This window comes from Pan paniscus, chromosome 7 (genome assembly GCF_029289425.2).
Source record: "Pan paniscus chromosome 7, NHGRI_mPanPan1-v2.0_pri, whole genome shotgun sequence".
Taxonomy (NCBI): Eukaryota; Metazoa; Chordata; class Mammalia; order Primates; family Hominidae; genus Pan; species Pan paniscus.
In genome coordinates this window covers 43836752-43860448 of record NC_073256.2, presented here as the reverse complement: position 1 = coordinate 43860448, position 23697 = coordinate 43836752, and the positions used below count along the sequence as shown (strand labels likewise).

The following is a 23697-nucleotide window of genomic DNA, read 5'->3' as shown; positions in this document are numbered from 1 at the left end:
TCTGTTTTAGGGACTTAGGGTATTGGCACAGCATATTCACTCAACTCAGGGCTGCATCTTTTCCTGGTCATGAACCACTGAGCTCAGTAGAACCAGGCCTTGGTGGGGCACTATCAAACGAAATGACCAACCAGGAGAAGGTGTCTACGTGAAATGAGCTCATGTGCTCTTATCAACAGCACAAATAAAGCACTTTCATACAGTGGCTCATAGCATTCAGTTTCTCCCTCTCATGCAGAATACGACTTGCCTTGGTAAACTGCCTAGCTATCTGCTTCCTTAATAGATTATAACATCCATGGCAAGTGATGAAATTGTATTTCATTGTAGCCTCAAACAACTATGCAACAGGACACTCAGTGAGTCAAGTCAATCAAGAGCTTGGTCCTTGGTTACCAAAGCAGTTAACTACGGCTCATACGAGAAAAGGTGGAGTTCAGCAGAGGCCATGCAGCCTCCTGTGACCACCTCCTGCCTATCCTCTTTGATGTCAGAATTGGGACTCACTTCTTTATGTGGGCAGAAAGCTGGCAGATACCTGCATTAGATCTTGTCTTAATTAAAAAAAAAAAAGAAGGAAAGAAAATGGAAAAGAAAGGAAAATAGAAGAAGGGAAGGGGAGGGGGAAGGGGAGGAGAAGGGAGGGGAGGGGAAGTGGGGGAGGGGAGGAGAAGTGGGGGAGGGGAGTGGAGAGGAGAGAAGGGAAGGGAGAGGAAAGAAAGAGAAAAAAAAAAAAAAAGAAAAGAAGAAAGTAAAGCAAAGCAAAGCAGGCAGCACATGGTGGCTCATGCCTGTAATCCCAGCACTTTGGGAGGCTGAGGCAGGCAGATCACGAGGTCAGGAGTTCGAGACCAGCCTGGCTAACATAGTGAAACCCCGTCTCTACTAAAAATATAAAAAAATCAGTCGAGCATGGTGGCGAGCACCTGTAATCTCAGCTCTCCAGAGGCTGAGGCAGGAGAATTGCTTGAACCTGGGAGGCAGAGGTTGCAGCAGGCAGAGATTGTGCCACTGCACTTCATCCTGGGTGACAGTGCAAGACTCCATCAAACAACAACAACAACAACAACAGCAACAAAAGAAAGAAAAGAAAAGAAAAAGCTGCCAGAGTTGGAGGAACTCTGGACTGGAATTCAGGATACTTAGATACCCTCCCAGCTCTGCCACTAACTCCTGTGTTTCCCAGAGACAATAACTCATCCTTTTAAAGTTTCTTACAGTTTCCTGTTCATTAAAACTAAAGAGTAGGCTGGGCACAGTGGCTCACGCCTGTAATCCCAGCACTCTGGGAGGCCAAGGTAGGCGGATCACAAGGTCAGGAGATCGAGACCATCCTGGCTAACATGGTGAAACCCCGTCTCTAATAAAAATACAAAAAAATTAGCTGGGCGTGGTGGTGGGCGCTTGTAGTCCCAGCTACTTGGGAGGCTAAGGCTGGAGAATGGGGTGCACCCGGGAGGCGGAGCTTGCAGTGAGTGGAGATCGTGCCACTGCACTCCAGCCTGGGCGACAGAGCGAGACTCCGTCTCAAAAAAACAAACAAACAAACAAACTAAAGAGCAGTGGTAGCGGATGCCTACCCCAGGGCTCTTCCAGTTTCAGTCTCTGATGAGCACATCTCCTTTGGTTCTGCTCACCCAGGGAAGTAAACATGCTTTCTGATGCCATTCGAGCACCCAGGCCACTTAGCTCAAGCCTAAGAGGAACTGATCAAGCTTGAAAGTGGCTAAATAAGTTGAAAACGATAAATAACATCTGCATTGGAAGCTTACACATAAAATCATTAGTGGCTGGAGCTATTTCTTAGCACAGGAGAAATATAAAAATAAGAGTCTAGAAGAGTCTAGATAGCTTCCTTAGTGAAACTGCTCACTGCTAATCACAAATTTAACAGGCTTTATATTTCTTTTCTCAGGAAAAATCAAACCAATCCTGATGCGAAGAAGAATTAAAATACGGCCAAAATTCTATCGTGATTGTAAAGACGGATGTGATGGTAGCAGGATTTCTGGGCCACGCTGCGCACCTCCAAGAGCTTGCCCTCCTCATCGTGCACAGACATCGTCACCTCCACATTCTTTGGCGTCTTCTTCTTCCCTTTGTCAAACTCGCCATGGATCAGGGTGACATAAATGTCATTCCGAACATCTCCTGCAACATGATAAGCATGCTGTGAGTGTTGCTGAGAGAAGTCATTCTAAGTTTCAGAATGTCATACGACATAAAAGGTAAAGACAATACGAAATGGTCTGGTTTTATACTGAACTACTCATCCGACAAAAGGCTTTCATATGCATTTGCTGTCTTCAGCTTATCTCATTTTACCTTTCCATGCATACCAAGATGTCTTTGCACTGTGGTTTTACAGAAAATTAAGTAGTAATTCTTTCTCTATTAAAAATTTCTATCTAATAATAAATACATAGTATCTATTGTTAGGTTACAGTGGCAGATGGTTTTTCAATAGTGCCTTGGAGAGTGTGATATTTTGAATACATCTGATAATAATGAAGGCAATTGTCTATTGAGTGCTTATTATATGCTGTGCCAGGCAATGGTCAAAATGTCTTACATATATTAATGTAATCAATTATAGACTAACTTGTTAATCTACAGAACAACCTGATGAGGTAGACACTCTTTCTGAAAGCCTATAGAGTATGTTTTTCTTTTCTTTTTTGATACATGATCTTGCTCTGTTGCCCAGGCTGGAGTGCGGTGGTGCAATCTCGGCTCACTGCAACATTGGCCTCTTGGGCTCAAGTGATTCTCTCACCTCAGCCTCCCAAGTAGCTGGAATTACAAGCACACATCACCACGCCTGGCTAATGTTTTGTATTTTTTGTAGAGAAGGGGTCTCACTACATTGCCCAGACTGGTCTCAAACTCCTGGACTCAAGCAATCTGCCCACCTCAGCCTCCCAAAGTGCTGGGATCACAGGTGTGAGCCACCATGCCCAGCCTAGAGTACTTTTTATTTCTTTAAATCAGTTTACTTGATTTTATCAATGAAAGAATGCTTTCTGCTGCTCTTTTTCTTTTTTGTTACCCAGCAAAAAAAAATTTTAATTAATAAACGTGTGGCCCACATATTGAAGAAAAATATTAAATGTTATTGAGGTACATAAAAGAAACTTGGAATAAATGTGAAGTATATTAAACTCCTAGATGAAAAAAGTATTGAAAAAATGATTCCAACACCTGCACTATATTAAACTGCCACCCAATGTAAAAAACAAAACCTTTTAACACTACAAGAAAACAGGAGTGCATATTTAGAGCACTGATCATTTTCATCATTTCCTCAACTGGAAAAAAATAAGATACTGCTTATCACTTGCTGAGGATGAAGAAAAAGGGGCTTATTCACACAGCACAGTTTGAAATCTTACTTGACACACTCTTTGTCAATGGAGAAACTGAAAATGTGTCAAAAGTCTTAATACAGCAATTCCACTGGTAATATTTGTCTCGAAGTATTAAAAATGTGGGCAATAATTTATCTGTAAGGATATTCATTGTGGTGTTTATAAAAGTGGAAACATGGAAACAGTCTCGATTTCCAAGCACAGGGAATTAGTTGAATAAATTATGGTATAATCACGTGATGGAGGTAACATTCATTTTAAAAAGTGCTTGAGCTCCTACTCTGCAGCAGGCATGTGCTGGGTGTCTGGGTGGCGATGGTGAGCCACTCACCAGCCTTGCCCCAGCTCAGGTTACAGTCTAGTGCCAGAGAAAAGCACCAGTCAAATAATCTGCACAAGTAAACCCACCATTAGCAATGGAGGAATGTGCCAGGCTCTGTGAATGAACAATACCAGGTCCTGACCTCGTATGCAGGGTATGGGAATCTTTCCTTTCAGCTGTTAGCACAGTCAGGGAGAGTGGCCTGTGCAAAGGCCCAGAGGTAGGAGACAACCTGACTGACATCCTCACAGTGAGGGGGTGTCTGGTGTGAGATGAGGCTGTAGAGACAGAAATAAGCCAGATCCCCCTGAGGCGGGTGGGCAAATTAAGAATTTTTATATTTACCCTCAACATAAATGAAAGTCAGTAAGATGTTTTCAGCGAGGGAGGAGCGGGATGAGATCAGGTGTGCTTACAGAATAGAACATTCAGGATGCAGTAAGGAGAAGAGAAAACGAGCAAAGAAAGAGCAGAAACATGAAAACCAGGTAGGAAGCCATGGCAGTTGTCCAGGGAAGAGGTCATCGTAGCTCCAATTTGGGTAGTGACAATGCAGATGGAGAGAAGGGAGAGAGAGACTTGAGAGTCCTTTCAAAGGTAATGCTGACAGGTCTTATCTACTAATTTATGTGAATTGTAAAGGAAAGGGAGATATCAAGGGTGACTTTCTGGCTTCTTCCTTGTGCAGTGGATGGATAGGTGGCTGGATGGATGGGTGGGTGGGTGGAGGGAGGGATGGATGGGTGGATAGAGGTTGGGTAGGTGGGTGGGTGGATGGATGGATGGATGGATGGATGGATAGATACATGGATGGATAGAGGTTGGATAGGTGGACGGTTGGATGGATAGGTGGACGGTTGGATGGGTAGGTGGATGGGTAGGTGGATGGGTGGGTGGATGGATGATGGATGGGTGGGTGGGTGGGTGGATGGATGATAGATGGGTGGGTGGGTGGGTGGATGGATGGATGGATGAATGGATGGAGGTGCTATTTTCTTAGATAAAACACAAGAGAGGTGCCTCAGGCCTAGATGCACAGAATTATGAGGTCCAAATGGGGATGCTGAGTAAGAATTAGCCAATTAAAGCAAGGAGGGGCTGGGTGTTGTGGCTCATGCCTGTAATCTCAGCACTTTGGGAGGCAGAGGCAAGAGGATTGCTTGAGCCCAGGAGTTCAAGATTAGCCTGGGCAACATAATGAAACTTGATCTCTACAAAAAAAAAAAAATTTTAAATTAGCCAGATGTGGTGGCTCATGCTTGTAGTCCCGGCTACCTGGGAGGCTGAGGTGGGAGGACTGTTTGAGCCTAGCAGATCGAGGCTTACAGTGAGCTATCATCACACAACTGTACTCCAGCCTGGGCTACAGAGCAAGACCTTGCCTCAAAAAAAAAAAAAAAAAAAAAAAAAAGAGGGGAGTCCTGAGGCAGGAAATAGCTGGCTATACAGTCCTAGAATTCATTAAAGAGGTCTTGGTGCTGGAGCTACAGATTTGAAGGTGACAGGCAGATGAAAGCCAAGTGAGTGGATGATACCCCTAGGGAGAAAACACAGGTGAGACAGAAAGAGGGCTGTTCTGGGCAGAACTGTGTCCTCCCCAAATTCATATGCTGAAGCCACAACCCCTAGTAATGCAGAATATGACTGTATTTGGAGATAGGGCCTTTAAAAGAGTAAGTAAGGTAAAATGAGGTCATATAGGTGGGCCCTAATCCAATATGACTGGTGTCCTCATACGAAGAGATTAAGACATAGACATGCACAGAGGGACAACCAAGTGAAGACGAAGGGAGAAGATGGCCATCTGCAAGCCAAGGAGAGAGGCCTCACAAGAAGCCATCCCTGCTGTCACCTTGATGTTGAATTTCCAGTCCCTGTCCTTTGTTGTGAGAAAATAAACGTTGTTGATGCCACCCGGTCCGTGGTATTTTGCTATGGCAGCCCAAGCACACTCACACAGGGTCTCAGGACCAAATAACAAGGAACTTCAATATTTAGAGGTGAAGCAGAATATGAGAAGGTGGCAAAGGGGTTCTAGCAGAGGCCCCAGGGAAATGGAGAAGCAGAGAAAAGTGAGGGGTCACCAATGAGAAGGGAAGGAAATATTTCAACAATGTCAGATGCTGCTGAGAGGTCAGAGCTGATCACTAGGCTAGAAAACTCCCATCAGATGTAGCGATACCATGATCATGGGTGACTCTCATGAGAGCTACTCTTGAGAGGCTGGAGTGGGGCTGGCAGAGGTGAGAACAGAGAAAAAGCGTGGACAGAATCACTCCTGTGATGCTGAAGACAAGAGAGTCAAAGCTCCTTGCTAGAGGGCAAGGGGGTACAGGGAAGAGTTTAGGAGGCAACTGGAATGAGTTCACGTGGTGATGGGACAACAGGAAGGAGTTCTGAGCCCAGGGAGTTGGGTCTAGACCTGAATTTCTCAGACCTGACTCACCACCAGATCACCTTGGGAGCTCTGAATCGGTCTCTAGAAATCTGGGAATCTGTATTTTCAAGGAGATCTTCAAGGAGATCTTGATTAGCTGGTCCACAGACTAGCACTGGAAACCATTGTTCTAGATGAATTTTTTTTTTCTTTTTTGAGATGGAGTCTTACTCTGTTGCCCAGGCTGGAGTGCAGCGGCGTGATCTCACCTCACTACAAACTCTGCCTCCCAGGTTCAAGTGATGCTCCCGCTTCAGCCTTTCAAGTAGCTGGGATTACAAGCATGCGCCACCACTCCCAGCTAATTTTTTTTTTTTTTTTTTTTTTGAGACGGAGTCTTGTTCTGTCGCCATGCTGGAGCACGGTGGTGCAATCTCAGCTCACTGCAACCACCGCCTTCCGGGTTCAAGCAATTCTCCTGCCTCAGCCTCCTGAGTAACTGGGACTACAGGTACACGTCAACTCGCCCAGCTGATTTTTGTATTTTGAATAGAGATGGGGTTTCACCATGTTGGCCAGGCTGGTCTTGAACTCCTGACCTCAAGTGATCCACCCACCTCAGCTTCCCAAAGTGCTGGGATTACCGATGTGAGCCATCTGGCCTGGCTGTATTCTAGATGAATTTTAAAACCAATGTAGCCCTTAGCATCCTATGAACCAATCCTATTGACTTAAAAAACAAAACAAAACAAAACTAAATGTTCTTTTACAAGCCAGATTTAAAAGGTAAACTCACCTTATTCAAAGGCCTCAGGAGAAGCCAACCCTGCTGTCACCTTGATCAAAGAATAAACTTCTCTACTTTATTTTTTCAGATTTGTGTCTTGTTGTAGTAGTAAAACAACCTTCAGGTAGAGAATATTACTACTAATTTTTTTTTTCCTTAACAAGAAGACAAAACATTTTCCCAGAATGTTGATGAATGTATATCAGGGTAAAATAGCTATGTAATGGACAAAATAAGCAAAAAACTATCTTCTTTTATGAGAAAAAGAAAAAAGAGTGATCTCCATTTTATAACATTTTTATTCATTCCTTCCACAAATACTCATTTAAGACCCACTACATGTAGACAATGTGGGCAGCAACAAGTTATCACTGCCCCTTAATTACTCACAGGAGAAATAAGATTTCGTATTACTTTAAAATAACCTAATTTTTTTTTTTTTTTTGGAGGCAGAGTGTTGCTCTGTTGCCCAGGCTGGGTTGCAGTGGTGCAATCATAGCTCACTGAAACCTCTGCCTCTCAGGCTCAAGCGATTCTCCTGCCTCAGCCTCCTGAATAGCTGGGACTACAGGCACCAGCCACCATGCCCAGCTAATTTTTGTATTTTTGATAGAGACAGGGTTTCACCACGTTGGCCAGGCTGGACTTGAAGTCCTGACCTCATGTGATCTGCCTGCCTCAGCCTCCCAAAGTGCTGGGATTACAGACGTGAGCCACCATGCCTGGCCTAAAATAACCTGAATTTTTGTGCAATAGGTAAGTTGGTTTTCTAGAATTTTTCTAACATGGTATGGTTGTTTTTCTTTTTTCTTTTTTGAGACAGAGTTTTGCTCTTGTTGCCCAGGCTGGAGTGCAGTGGTGCGATCTCGGCCCACTGCAACCTCCACCTTCCAGTTTTGAGTGATTCTCCTGCCTCAGCCTCCCGAGTAGCTGGGACTACAGGCACGTGCCACCACACCCAGCTAATTTTTTGTATTTTTAGTAGAGATGGGGTTTCACCATCTTTGCCAGGATGGTCTCGATCTCTTGACCTCATGATCCGCCCACCTCAGCCTCCCAAAGTGCTGATTTTACAGGCGTGAGCCACCCTGCCAGGCCAAGCCATGGTTGTTTTTCTAGAATTTCTATTAATATCAATTAGTTTATAGCAATATGTATAAAATTCGAGGGACCAATTCCCTTTTCTTAGTATGGAGATTAAAATTAAATGGGCGAAGTCAGCAAATTCCAGAGAACACACACATATGCAGATCACTAGAAAGAAGATGAAACAGGAAAATGCTGACATTCTTGTCACAACAAGAACAGGGAGAGCCAGAGCGCTTTTGGAGCTTCAGAGAATGGAGAGAGCAAGGCGCCCACATGCTGGGGATGTCATAACGAGAAAGGGACACACAAATGAGGCCAATTAGTCTCCTGAACAGAGCACCCTGTGCTATTTGAGAGAGTCTGTGTAAAAGAGAGAGTAAGAAAATCTGATTTACGTTTAAAAGCATTATCTTGGGCTTGCACACTGTATATCCAACTTCCAGGAATTTTCTCGGGGAGATAGTCTTAAACATGGAAAAGACATCATGGTAAGGATAGTCAGAGCAGAGGTTTTTATATTTGTAATAATGACAAATTAGAAAGCACCTAAGTGTTTAAGTATTGCAGGTGTCTCTGTTTGTGTCCCAGGTGTCTCAGGACCAATGAATGTAAATAACCAAGTCTTCTGGATCCAAGTTGCCTCCACCGTCCAATAAGAAATAATCGCTGCACAGGAGGAAGCAAACAGGTGAGCCATGCAAAGTGCTTACCTGGCAGTATGATTTCAGGAAAGCCCATCTTCCGGGCTATTGCTGTTGATCTATCAACCAAGTGTGAAAAATTCTTCTGAACCTGGGTGAGGTCACCGGGCAAGAGCTTCAAGGATACCCAAAGGCCTTAAAAGAAATAAAAGATAAACGTTTAGTTCTTTGCATGATGTATAATACACACGCGTAACTGGTGAGAAGAACATTTGAGTTGTATAGTCACAACCTTACTGTAAAGATGTAAATTCTCCCCCAGTTGACTTATAATTTTAATGACACTCCGTTAAAATCACAACAGGACCTCTTTGAGAATTTGACAGAGATGTGAACAGATGCTAACTTTGGGGGAAAAAAGGGGTAAAGATAGACCCTACCAGATACCAGAATATATAGTAAAGCTACAACCATCTGTGATCCTAGTGGTAAAAAAGATATATACATGAAACAATGAAATACTATAGTATATAGCAATTTAATATATGGCAAAAGAGGCATAACAAATCATGAAAAAAATCCAATAAATACATGAATATGCTGGGATTATTTTCTTCCTACTTAAGAAAATTTAATTTCCCATCTTGTATTTTCATTAAAATAAATTCCCAATAATGAATTACATAGAAAAAGAAGGCAGAATGTTAAAAGAAAAAAGAAGTGTATAGCTATTAAACTTCTGAGAACAAACCATTTTTCTTTCTTTCTTTTTTTTTTTTTTTTAGACAGAGACTCACTTTGTTGCCCAGACTGGAATGCAGTGGCATCACCTCGGCTCACTGAAACTTTTGCCTCCCAAGTTCAAGCAATTCTCATGCCTTAGCCTTCCCAGTAGCTGGGATTACAGGTGTGCACCAACACACTCTATCAACAGAACATGATATGGAGATACTAAAAACTACAATTTTTACATTATTTTGTATTAATACATATTCATCTGTATTACTTTGGTTTCCTTCCTCTCAATTTTAAAAAATGTGATGGGATAAACTTATTCAGAATAGAGCATAATTATTATCTAGGGTCGACATTGGGAATGAAGGGTAGGCAAAAACATGGAGGCCAGGGGCGGTGGCTCATACCTAAAGTTCCAGGGATTTGGGAGGCCAAGGTGGGAGGATCACTTAAGGCCAGAAGTTGAGACCAGCCTGGGCAATATAGTGAGACCCTGCACCTGGCTAATTACTGGTTTTTTTGTTTTTTTTTGTTTTTTTTTTTTTTAGTAGAGATGGGGTTTCACCATGCTGGCCAGGCTGGTCTTGAACTCTAACCTCAAGCAATCCACCTGCCTCAGCCTCCCAAAGTGTTGGGATGACAGGCATGAGCCACCACGCCGAGCCCTAATGATTTTTAAATATCAGTCTGCAACATAACCAAGAGTGCAGCAATATAAACACTCACACATAGTAGAAATTTATGGCCAGCGATTTGGTAATATGTATATCTCCAGGTGTAGGCTTGTTGCCAGCATGTGACCTAGAAATCCAACTTCTGGGAATTTTCTCAGGGAGACAGTCTTAAACACGGAAAAGACTTCATGTATTAAGATAGTCAGGGCAGAGGTTTTTATATTTGTAATAATGACAAATTAGAAAGCACCTAAATGTTTATCTAAGGGATTCCCTTTCCTTAAATCTAAACCCTGGAATATTATGCAGCCATAAAAAATATTTGTGAAGAGCATAAAAACATTTGGAAAGTGCTTGTTTGGCATGAAGTATGTATTTGGGGAGAAAAAAGAAAAAAAGAATGAAAAGTGCTTGTTTTGTTGTTAGGCAGCAAGAATGGAAATGACTTTTTTTCAGTTTTGTTAAAAAAATCACACATACATGGTAATCTGTTTAGTGTAAGGGTTTTCCATGTCAACTGAAATTATACTTAGTTAAAAGCTCTAAAAAAACAGAAATAGGGCCGGACGCAGTGGCTCACACCTGTGATCCCAGCACTTTGGGAGGCCAACGCCAGAGGATCACTTAAGGTCAAGAGTTCAAGACCAGCCTGGCTAACATAGTAAAATCCCTTCTCAACTAAAAATACAAAAATTAGCCGGGTGTGGTGACAGGCGCCTGTAATCCCAGCCACTCAGTTGGCTGAGACTGGAGAATCACTGGAACCCAAGAGGCGGAAGTTGCAGTGAGCCAGGATTGTGCCACTGCACTCCAGCCTGGGTGACAGAGTGAGACTGTCTTGGAAAAAAACAAACAAACAAACAAACAAACAAAAAAACACCAGAAATATATTTAGTTATTTGTTTTCAGGTTCTTTATTGATCCCTTGCATGTCTTTCCTATGCAGGATAATTGCAAATATATAAGAAACTAAATATTATGAAAATAATGTGTTTTCTGATTGCTTCCATTTTGGAAGACAGTTACAGGGTAGTGAAAAAAAAAAGTCATTCAGTCTCTGTATTTTTGTTACGTACAGACAAATTCAGTCTCCACATTTTTTTTTTTTTTTAAGAGGGAGTCTCACTCTGTTGCCATACTGGAGTGCAGTGGCACAATCTTGGCTCACTGCAACCTCCGACTCCCTGGTTCAAGCAATTCTCCTGCCTCATCCTCCCGAGTAGCTGGGATTACAGGTACGTGCCACCATGCCCAACTAATTTTTGTACTTTTAGTAGAGACAGGGTTTCACCATGTTGTCCAGGAGGGTCTTGAACTCCTGACCTTGTGATCCACCTGCCTCGGCCTCCCAAAGTGCTGGGACTACAGGTGTGAGCCACTGCCCCTGGCCCAGTCTCTACATATTTTTGATACGGAGTTAAGAAATTATTTAGGCAGATAGTGAGGGTAAGGAAATCCTCAGCAAGGTTTTCCTTTTAATGAAAAGCAGTCCCCAAATCATTTTCTTTTCCAACAAAGAACAGCCTGTAAAATCGAGCTGCAGACATAGACAAGAAAGCTGGAAGCTTGCAAGGGTGAATGCCAGCAGTTGTGCCAATAGGAAAAGGCTACCTGGAGCTAGGCATGTCAAACATGGCAGCTCCATCTTCCTTTCTCTTTGCCAGCCACGTGTACAGTAAGAAGTAGACAACATGGCACCAGGCAGGTGGAAAGCCCATTTGTGTAAGATTAGGGTGGAGTGACCAGTCTTCCCTGCATGCTATGTAAATGTCACATCTAGTCCAACCAATCTGTGGGCCCTACAGAAATCAGACACCACCTCCTCAAGCCTGCCTATAAAATCTGGGAGGCCCTATCTCTCACAAGAGAGAGAGCTATTCTCCTTTCTCTTTCTTTTGCCTGTTAAACCTCCACTCCTTAACTCACTCTTTGTGTGTGTCCATGTCCTTAATTTTCTTGGCATGGGACAACAAACCCTGGGGCATTACCCCAGACAACAATGCTGCTTCATTTTTTTAAACTAATTTTATAAGCTCTGCAAACACAAGGCCTTAAAAAGTTAGTTAAAGCTCAGAGTGGTTCCTCTCCATGGAAATCTTTAGTAACTAAAGGTGAAAGATTTATAAAATATTAAGGAAAATCAAAGCATTCAATCTTTGAAATTATACAAATATGGTCACCATCTTGGTATTTGAGTCTTAAAACTGCTTTTCCTCATTTGATTCAAAATGCAATTTCAATAAGCAGAACTTCTTTTAGTTAAAACTCTATCAACAGAACATGATATGGAGATACTAAAAACTACAATTTTTACATTATTTTATATTAATACATATTCATCTGTATTACTTTGGTTTCCTTCCTCTCAATTTTAAAAAATGTGATGGGATAAACTTATTCAGAATAGAGCATAATTATTATCTAGGGTTGACATTGGGAATGAAGGGTAGACAAAAACGTGGAGGCCAGGGGCAGTGGCTCATACCTATAGTTCCAGGGATTTGGGAGGCCAAGGTGGGAGGATTACTTAAGGCCAGAAGTTGAGACCAGCCTGGGCAATATAGTGAGACTCCATCTCTACAAAAAATTTAAAAATTAGCTGAGCATGGTGGTACATGTCTGTAGTCCCAGCTACTTGGAAGGCTGAGGTAGGAGGATGCTTGAGCCCAGGAAGTGGAGGCTACAGTGAGCCAAGACCATGCAATTGCACTCCAGCCTGGGTGACAACACGAGACAGTCTCAAAAATAAATAAATAAATAAATGAATAAAGAGTAAAGACTCATGGGATAAAAATTTGTTCCAAAGAATTTACAAAACACAACTGTGATCAAATCACCGCTGGGTGCATCTCAATGAGTTCAGTATTAAAAGCCTGTGGTAGGAAGCTGAGGGGGATGGTCCCCAGCAGAGGCTGTTTTGTATCAGAGAAAGATAATAAAGGGCAGGAGTCCAAGGACCCAGCTGTGAATGTCCCCCACCCTCAGCAGAGTCCCTCCCAGCTCTGGCACTGGACTGTACCTTGCCCTTTGTGATTCACTTCCTTTGCTGCAATCACTTTATTCAAGACTGAAGTGAGTGGCTCATTCTCCCCAATCACGTGTGATGTTATCAAAGGCGACATGATGAGCTGCCTCTGGCGGATGTAGGTTTCCATCGCAATTCTTGGGAAAGAGAAATAAGAGGTAAGGTGGGAGGGGGAGAAAGGAAGTCTCTGCAGCACAACCTCAGATAATGGTGAGTCGTATAGGAATAATTTGGAGATATCAACACTAAGTACCCCTATCTTTCTATCTTTCCTTTATTTTTCCATTTTGTGTCATCTTAAATACTAAATTCACCTTGGGAATGACTTGAGGCAAAGAGGGAGGAAAAAAACCCAAGAGTACACAAAACTGGTGACCAAAGGTTAGCAACTAAAATCAGAGGCAACGCTCCATGCTCTTTCGGAGGCAGAAGAGGCTGATGCAATAGAATTGAAGACAGAGCACCCACGGAAGGGGTAGGAGCCCCCAGGTCTACTTCTGCTTGATAGTGAGCTCTGCAAGAGGCTCCCTTTGGGCCTCAGTTTCTCCATCTGTAAGAGATGGGCTGGGATCGCATGCCTGTTAAGGCTCCTGTCTAGTGTCAACCCCCTATATATGAGCACAGTGTATATGCCTGGTGTCTGGTAGATGTTCTCAGATTTCCATGTGATGACAAGCTAGATCTTGGCATGGGTGCTGCCAAACAAGCTCCACTTGAGTGACCTTATCAGGCTGCAGCTCGTAAAGGGCGATCAAAGAACCAAACACAGCCTCCATTCTACTGAAGGCAGAAGCACTATCAGCAACTGCACATCAGCCTGGTGCAGTACAATAGTCTCCTGTCTCCTCTGTCCGCCGCATGTAGGCCAGTTTTCTCCGCAGGGTTCCCTGTACCCTGACAATAAAACACACTGCAATATGTGACTGGCAAATGGGATTGCTATAGTCTTGAGTTCCTGTTTTTTACAAATGATTCTCTCTAAATGGACTTGCAGAATACACATACAACACTCTCCTACTGGAAAACACTGTAAAGTTTTTGAAGTAGATTATAGTAGCGCTTGCCATAAATCTTAGGCATTCAGTGCCAGAGGCTGCAGTCTGCATCATGAATACTCCACTGAGGCTGTTGGCTGCACAGTGAGCAGTAATGAAATTAAGGCAGGGTTCGTCAGGGACTCAAGGCACGGATTATACAGTGGGGACAATCTCAGGACTAAGTACTGTGATATGGTTGCTGGAGAAAAGCTGGTTCAGAAATTAAGCAGGAGGCACATCACCACCAGCAAATATACAGATGGCTGTTTCAGACACCCTTCATATCCATGAAGGCCACTCCTATTATGTACATATAATCTTAAATACAAATTTAATACATTCATAGTACTATAATATATATGGTACATTTATATTTATTATTATATTTATATTTATTCAATATACAGTCATATTCCTAACAATGTTTCTGTCAATGACAGACTGCCGAGATGACCATGGTCACATAAGATTATAACGGAGCTGGCCAGGCATGATGGCTCACACCTGTTATCCCAGCACTTTGGGAGGCCAAGGCAGGTGGATCACCTGAGGTCAGGAGTTTCACCTGACCAACATGGTGAAACTCCGTCTCTACTAAAAATAGAAAAATTAGCTGGGTGTAATGGCATGCACCTGTAATCTCAGCTACTCAGGAGGCTGAGGCAGGAGAATTGCTTGAACCCAGGAGGTGAGGTTGCTGTGAGCGGAGATCACGCCACTGCATTCCAGCCTGGGCAACAAGAGCAAATCTCCGTCCCAAAAAAAAAAAAAAAAAAAAAAAAAAAAAGGTTATTAATGGAGCTGAAACATTTCTATTGCCTAGTGATATTATAGCTGTTTTAACATCTCAGCGCAACTCATTACCTTTTCTATGTTTAAATATATTTAAAGACACAAATAGCACTGTGTTACAATTGCCTGCAGTATTCAGTACAGTAGCATGCTGGACAGGTTTACAGTCTAGGACCAATAGGCTATACCATACAGCGTAAGTGTGTAGTAGTCTATATATTCCGGGTTTGTGTAAGTACACTCTATGTTGTCTACACAATGACAAGACAGCCTAGTGACATGTTTCTCAGAACGTATCACTGCCATTAAGTGATGCATGATTGTATTTTATTTAGCATATTTATAAATGTAATTAACAAATTAACATTGTATTACATTCAACATATTTATTTATTTATTTATTTATTTTTTGAGACGGAGTCTCGCTCTGTTGCCGAGGCTGGAGTGCAGTGGCGCGATCTTGGCTCACTGCAAGCTCCACCTTCCAGGTTCATGCCATTCTCCTGCCTCAGCCTCCCGAGTAGCTGGGACTACAGGCGCCCGCCACTGTGCCCAGCTAATTTTTTGTATTTTTAGTAGAGACAGGGTTTCACCGTGGTCTCGATCTCCTGACCTTGTGATCTGCCCGCCTCGGCCTCCCAAAGTGCTGGGATTACAGGCGTAAGCCACCGCGCCCGGCCCTAAATTCAACATGTTTATTAAATATACTTAAACATATTTATATATTATACAATACATATTTATATAGGTATGTGCATGCAGTGTTTTATATTATGCACAAAACAAGAGCAGCATTCATGGAGATGAAAGTTATCACATAATTAACTTTAGCACTGTGCTACATAAAATATTTGTCTCGTCTTGGAAGGTCAATATATAGGTGGTAGCATACAAGGTAAGTGCATTTTATTTTTTAACTATTTTATTTTATCTATTTTTACTTTATATTTTATTTTATCTGAGACAGCATATGGCTCTGTCACCCAGGATGGAGTGCAATGGCCATATTTTAAAAAAAATAATTCATAGCAGCCTCTGGATAAAAGAGACAAGTACTACTTAGCATGGGCTATTTGCACTATTATGTTTAGAAACTGGTCCGAAGGTGTGGACTTAACATTGAAAGATTAAAATGTTTATATTTTATATATTACATATAATACATATTTTTTGTATAAAAAACAGACAACAGGAAACAAAAACAGGAGCAAAATCACCAAGAGTTACATCAACAGAAATAATCACTGTTAATCATGGAGTACATTTTTTGAAATATCTAAATTTTAAGACTTCTAATGCATTGTAACAATTCATATTCTCTGTAAGTAATGTATGTCTCCTTATATCTACCCAAACACTATAGTGTGGTCAAGAAAAAAAATAAACCTTGACGTTTCGATTTGCATTTCACTCATCCTCAATAAATGTACAACACCATTTCTATATGTGTGTGTATTCCCTTCATGTCCTTATTAATTTCTATTAATTCTTTATATATTACAAATACTCATCCTTTCTCAAACACAGTGCAAAGACTGTATCGATTTTTTTCTATGTATTAAGTTCTTTACAGTTTTTGGGTGGTTGAACCTACCAATTTTTCTTTTTTTGGCTGAATCTTTAAAACGGCCTCCCTCCCATTACTACCACATAAAACTTCTATTTTCCCGTTAATATTTTAAGATTCTAGCTCTTACAGTTGTATGTTTAATCATCTAAAATTTACACTGGCATAAGTTGTGAGACTGGAATCTAACTTAGGGATCTTAAATGGCTAGCTTTCTCCAAAAATCTTTTTTTTTTTTTTTTTTTTTTTGCATAATGTATCTTTCTCCACTAATTTGTGATATCATTTGTAAAAAATGATATATTAACTCAAATATATGATTCTGGCTGGTTTGTGGAATTCTCAGTTTGTTCTACTTGTCTGCAGTGGCAGCTGCAAGTGAGCTGAGATGATGCCCTCTGACTGGCACGATGGCCCCCGGTGGGACTTGGTCCCGGCAATGCTCTTGGCCTCCGCTAGGCCTCCACTGCCTGTGCAGGTGCTGGAGCAGGTCATGACGTTCACACCTGCACTTCTTCAGAGTGACACGGCTTGAATCTGCTCCCAACAGCTCCTCAGTGGCCTACCCACGGCTCCAGCTCCTGCATATGGAGGGCCTTAGTAAAGCTCTGCAAGGATCCTTTCACATGCTCCCAGGCTGGCTTTCCCCCAACATGCAGGAACACTGGCCCATGGGTGGGTCAGCCCTTCACTCTCTCAACTCCTAAACCCTCGCTACAGACAGTGTGGCCCTCAGACCAGCTACATCAGTATCACCTGGGAGCCTGTCAGAGGCAGAACTCCCCTGCAGCCTAACAAGCTCCCCTGATTCATATGCATGATGCAGTCTGAGAAGCCCTATGCTAGCCCACGTGATTCCGTGTCATCCATGATGCCTGTTTCATGCAATAGACTGCACATATACTTTGGCATTGCTGACACAAGGACGGCACCCTCTCTGCATTCCAGGGCAGACAGATATGTGCCCTTTTATATTCCTTTGATGCTTTCTATAGAATCAGGAAAGTTCAGTTTACCCTCTTCAATGGGAGTCCAACATCAAGGACTTTGAATGAAGTCTTCTGTTCAGCTCCTATCTGACAATCTTGCAGCTTAGAATCTTTCCTTCTCTGAGAAAATGGTTTCTAACACCTGTTTCTGTGTTAAAAGACAATTGAATGGCTAATCCAGGTCTCAAGTCACCTGGGACACATGCCAAAGTACTTACTGCTGAAAGGGAATAAAATGCTGCTTTTCTTCATCATCCACCTTCCCATGTATGATATCAGTAATATCCATCACTAGGAAAAAGATAAACTTCATTAAAGAAACTAATTGCTTCATGCCTCAGTAAGTTACTGTGGAAAAGGACAGTATCAGCAAACATCAAACACTGCAGGAAGAAAGGTACTAAGCAGGGACTTTTTTAAAATTTATTTGCCAATGGTGATTCCCAGTGTACCTAGCCCAGCAAAAAAGTGACGCATGAGGTGCTAAGGAAGGGGTCTGGGTTTTACTGGATCAATTTTGCAGACTACCCACTTTAAAAACTCTACAAGATCGAGTTGCTAAATTCTTTTGCTTTTTATTAAAAGACAGTCTTGCTCTTTTGCCCAGGTTGGAGTGCAGTGGCACAATCTTGGCTCATTGCAACCTCCACCTCCCCTGTTCAAGCAATTCTCCTGCCTCAGCCTCCCAAGTAGCTGGGACTACTACAGCACATGCCACCACGCTTGGCTAACTTTTGTATTTTTTTAGTATAGACAGAGTTTCACCATGTTGGCCAGGCTGGTCTTGAACTCCTGACCTCAGGTGATCTGCCTGCCTCGGCCTCCCAAAGTGCTGGGATTACAGGGATGAGCCATCGTGCTCCGCCCGAGTTGCTAAATTCTTGAGAAATTTAACATCAGGTTACTTTTTAGTAAGTATGGAACCAAAGGTCCAGGAGCAGAATTATGACATTTCCTTGATCGTTTTCAATCTATGAGCAACCAAAATGTCAATGTAAGGCCCAAAATGTATTTCCTCAATTGAACAAACTACAGAGGAAGATGCTGGGCGTTTAAGCAGGTTCTGGGGTTTGATGTAAGCCAAGGAGCATCTCTGAAAGCATTTAGAAACAAACACAACATTGTCTTCGAAGAGTAAATTTCCTAGACCGGCAAACCACTTCCCAGCGAGTATTTTATTCCACTAAAATCAATACGCAGACCCAGACAGGGAGGATTCCAATAGTCACAACTTAGGTTCTACTGTGTATAAGACACAGTGTTGGGCACTAAGGGGGAAAGAAAGGAGCGTGGGCTAGGTGAGGACACAGAACCCATGCAAAGAAAACGGACAGTGCCAGGCAGTAAATGCTGCGTGTCTGATACTGACAATGACAACATGATCCATCTCTTACTATCTCTGTGCCTTCTTCCACCTTTCTTCCTCCTTTCCTCCTTCTCTTCCTCTATTTTCAAAATTGTGGTAAAACACACATAACATAAAATGTACCATCTTGCCCATTTTAAAGTATTCCATTCAGTGGCATTAAGTGTATTCACATTGTTGTGCAACCATCATCACCTTCCATCTCTAGAACTTTCTCATTTTCCCAAATGGAAACTCCGTACCCATTAAACACTAACTCCCCATTCCCCCTCTACAGCCCCTGACACTCACCACTCTATACTGTCTCTGTGAATTTGACTACTCTAGGTGCCTCATATAGGTGGGATCATACAGTATTTGTCCTTTTGTGTCTCACTTATTTACTTAGTGTAAAGTCCTCAAGGTTCATCCACGCTGTGTGTAGCATGAGTCAAAATTCCTGTCCTGTTTAAGGTGAGTAATATTCCATTGTGCGTACACACCACAGTTTCTTAGTCCATTTATGCACTGATGGAGACCTAGGTTACTTCCATCTTTTGCCTATTGTGAATAATACTGCTACAAACATGGATGCACAAATATCTCCTCCAGACCTTGCTTTTGATTGTTTTGAAGCAGGGCAGCTGGATCATTTGCTAGTTCCATGTTTAATTTTTTGAGAAATCGCCATGCTATTTTCCACAGCACTGCACTATTTCACATTTGTCTCTGGGTCTCTCTTGTACCTGCCACTCCAAAAGGTCTTCGGAGTCCACAGGTGTGCTTCTTGCCTTCCTTCAGCTCCATATGGCCCACGCGGACAATCTGGCACACCAGGCTGACGCGGGGCCGGATGAGGTCCATGCTGCTAAGGTCCTAAAGGGGCAGAGAAAGTGTGAGAGGAGGTGGGCCTGGACCACTGTGTCACCTGTGTCTCTTTTTCCTTTACCCTCTACAACAAAATCCTGTTCCGACCTTATTTCTCAATGCTGAAGTATTAGAACGACTCTCTTCTCCCCCATCTCCATCCAAGAGCTATTATGGCATCAGAGAACATGACTTTGTGCTTGTAAACAAGTGCTTTTTTGTTCCCCAGTTCCTACTTCAAATTTACAAATCAGATCACAGCCCGTTGGAAGTCTCCAGTTCATCAGCTTAAGCAGGGTATTGAAAAATCAGGGCCCTCATCATTGCGACTGTATATCCTTCTTGGATGTATCTCAGCACAGGATGCATTTCAACATCAAATGAAGTAAAAACTTGTGTAACACTGACATTTATTGGGTAGCCACACAAGTCTGTGACATTTCATTTCCTCTTCAAAACAAGCCCATGAGGCAACTATGAGACAGGCACTGCTTTATGGGACTATTCACCTGATTTATGAGAGGTCTCTATTGAGAGCTTATCAGTGTATACTGAATCATGACAGATGTGTCAATGAAATACCTATTTCTCTTGCAGCTAGGGTTCTACACTTGTTTGTATTTTTTTTTTTTTTTTTTGACAAGGTCTCCCTATGTTATCCAGGCTGGCCTTGGCCTTGAACGTCTAGGCTCAAGGGATCCAGCCTCCTTGGCCTCCCAAAGTGCTGGGATTACAGACATGAGCCACTGCACCCAGTCATTATTTGTTTTCTTAAGGATGGGTGAGTAAACCCAGGAATGAGCTGATATCTCTCATTCAGTTCAACTTCAGAAAAAAAACTAATCACATCTCAAATTGGTTATATGAAATAGCTGCCCAAGCTCTCTTTACTGAAGCAAGAATCACTTTTAACATAATCATTCCAAATCCAGCCCCTGTAATTTAGTTAACTCAGGTCTCCAAGATATACATCAATGATAACGTCCACCCTGCATTTCTACTCTAGGTCTGCAAGGCTTCTGTTAATGGAAAAATAAAGACTCCAGGTGACTAGTTACATATATCGTGGCACATTGATAGAGTAGCCCCCCCTTGTCTGTGATGAATATGCTCTGAGACCCCTGGTGGATACCTGAAACCAAAGACAGTACCGAACTCTATATGTGCTGTTTTTTCCTATACATACGTATTTATAAAGTTTTACCTTTTCACTTAAAGGGAGCACGCTTCTCTTTGGCATATCCGAATTGCCAGCATCACTCCTCTTGTACTTTAAGGTCATTTTTCCTTTTTTAAATTCTTTAGCAGAGACAGGGTTTTACCATGTTGCACAGACTGGTCTCGAACTCCTGAGCTCAAGTGATCCTCCCACCTTGGCCTCCCAAAGTCCTGGGATTACAGGCGTGAGCCCCTGTGCCTGGATTGATTATTGTTTATTATGTGTCTTACCAATCAGGACAAAAGCTGCTTTTTTTCCCCGATTTTTCACGGATGTATCTCAAGTGTCTAAATCAGTGCCTGGCATTGAAGTACATGTTGAATAAATGGGTGGGTTATTCCTGCTAGGCAGATTGATGATTTTTCCTTTCATCTTTTCATTTTGTACGTTTTCCACATATTCATTATGTGAATATGCTCATATCACAAACAAAGAGAATGATTAAACAGAAGGGAGGACTTACTGTAAACACTGCTTGGAGGTTATTGAGCTTCTCTATTTCCTTGGGCATCCCGTTACTGCCCCAGCGAATTAGATAGTTCTCACTGGCAAACGAAAAAAAATTGCTCTTAATGAGAGGCTAACTGGGGTTGGAGATGAGGCTACCCTTAGTATAGACTTACAAGGGAAGGAGGAAAGGCCAGAAATGCTCAGTGAAATTCAACAGGCCGGTGTGAAAAGAGCTGAGTTGGGAACTGGGACCACACAGATGGCCACTGCCGGGTGTCCTGGCATTAGAGAAGCGTCCCTGCTGTGGCTCCGCAAGGCATGCCCCACACAGATGCAGGAAACCCACTGCTCCTGGTGGGCACAGACATGGTAGAGCTTATGGGATGCTACGGTCTGGGTTGTCCTTCCATCTCAAAATCTTTGAATAAAAGTTTCAGCTTTGCTAAATTAATAATTTAATTTTAGGCAGGGCGCAGTGGCTCACGCCTATAATCCCAGCACTTTGGGAGGCCAAGGCGGGCAGATCGCCTGAGGTCAGGAGTTCAAGACCAGGCTGGCCAACATGGTAAAACTCCATCTCTACTAAAAATACAAAAATTGGTGAGGCATGGTGGCAGGTGCCTGTAATCCCAGCTACTTGGGAGGCTGAGGCAGGAGAATCGCTTGGACCCAGGATGCGGGCCTGTACGACAAGAGCTAAACTCGGTCTCAAAAAATAAAAAATAAATAAAAGATAAAAAAAGAATTTAATTTTATAACAGTCATTCCAAATCTCTCCCCTGTAATCCACATTGACATTAAAAAAATTTTTTTAAAGAAACAAATTGTCAGCAATTACTTTTAACTATCTTCTCAAAAATAAATTCTCCATTTTCTTAGCTGCTAAACAGTAGTACCACTGTAGGGCTGAACAATGCCCATTACACTCCTTAGAGTCTTAAAAAAATGTTTTTTAATAGACATTATTTTCTTAGAGCAGTTTTGGCTTTGCAGCAAAGTTGAGCTGAAAATAGAGTCCCATAACATATTCTCTCCCCTCAGACACAACCTCCTTTGCTACCAACATTCCCCCGACCATAGTAGTAACATTAGTTAAAACTGATGAAGCTACACTGACACATCATGTACCCAAAGCCCACAGTTTACATAAGGGTTCCCTCCTGGCATCGAACGTCCTGTGCATTTAGACAAATTCATAATGACATGCATCCACCACTATAGCATCATACAGAATAGTGCCGTTGCTCTAAAAATCCTCTGTGCTCTGCCTATTCATCCCTTTCTCACCCTCCCACACAGTGTTTTGAATTCTTTGTTCCCATCTCCAAGCCCTAATGAGTTTTATGTGATCTCTAAATCCCAGAGATTATACAAACTGGCCGCATTGTTCTAGTAGTGACATATGAAGGCTTCATAGACCATATGATTTTACATTCTACTGCTTAGAAATCTTCCCTGCTTCCCTATTTTCTCTTCTCAAATCTGGCAAAGAGCTGCCCGGGTAGGGGTCAGGGGAAGGCTGGGTATCTTTGTTAGGTCAGCAGCAGGGGATGTGGGTCTCTGCTACCTGATAAAAGTGGACTGGTCTGGGTCATAGAGGGCCATAAACAACTCTGCATCTTCCCCGATGTTGCAGACAAAGTTCTTGAAGTTCACATAGAGGCCATAGGTGTGGATGGTACTGAAGATGGACTGGCCCCGCAAGTCGAGGTTCTGCAGGATTGACTGAACAAAGAGGGAACAGAGAAAAACATCTTGATTTTGGCAAATGGGAAATGTTGGCAAAAATAAATAAATAAATAAATAAGCCTGCAAATGGCAGACAAAGCCTGGGCACAGTGGCTCATTCCTGTAATCCCAGTGCTACTAGAGGCCCAGGAATTTGAGACCAGCCTGGGCAACACAGCAAGCCTCTGTCTCTACAAAAAATTTTTTTTTAAATTAGCTGTGCCTGTAGTCCCAGCTACCTGGGAACAGAGGAGGCTGCAGTGAGTGAGTTATGATGGAGTCACTGAACTCCAGCCTGGGCAACAAAGTGAGACCCTGTCTCAATCAATCAGTTGATTAATCAATAAATAACAAAAAACAAAACACAGACAACACCCAAGAGGAAGTGCATTTGCTAAGAAAAAGTGTATGTAAGTGGACAAATGCAGTGAGCAAAATATAATCATTATATTTTCAGTGATCAAGACTGTCCTGTTCAGGGCCTTGAATCCCAGACATTCAAACAAATGCTGTCTAAAGGTGATAATTCCAGGGTTTTGGTAGCTCCAAGAAGTGCTTGTCTTACACAATAGCTTCTGAATGAAGCTCAAAAGCACAAACATCATGATCCATTATCCTGGATAAAGAAATAACTCTCATTAAAAACAAAATATTCCACTAGAAAGGCTTTACCTTCAGGCGTGGT

The 23697-nt window shown here is 42.4% G+C and overlaps 1 protein-coding gene and 1 non-coding gene across 3 annotated transcripts in view; both read right to left on the bottom strand.

Moving 5' to 3' along the window:
* The window catches only part of DOCK5 (dedicator of cytokinesis 5), a 233154-nt gene that overhangs the window by 96433 nt on the left and 113024 nt on the right, over positions 1-23697 (bottom strand). For both annotated transcript variants that reach the window (XM_003823556.6, XM_024929894.4), the window contains exons 8-14: positions 22852-23009; positions 21298-21379; positions 19495-19624; positions 17622-17694; positions 13013-13155; positions 8654-8779; positions 2027-2151 (exon numbers count right to left, since the gene is read on the bottom strand). In XM_003823556.6, the coding sequence (XP_003823604.1) occupies positions 2027-2151; positions 8654-8779; positions 13013-13155; positions 17622-17694; positions 19495-19624; positions 21298-21379; positions 22852-23009 (837 nt within the window). The remainder of the gene's footprint in view (positions 1-2026; positions 2152-8653; positions 8780-13012; positions 13156-17621; positions 17695-19494; positions 19625-21297; positions 21380-22851; positions 23010-23697) is intronic.
* LOC112440813 (U5 spliceosomal RNA) lies at positions 12025-12142 on the bottom strand. Its single transcript, XR_003028811.1, has one exon. It is a non-coding gene; the product is annotated as a U5 spliceosomal RNA (small nuclear RNA).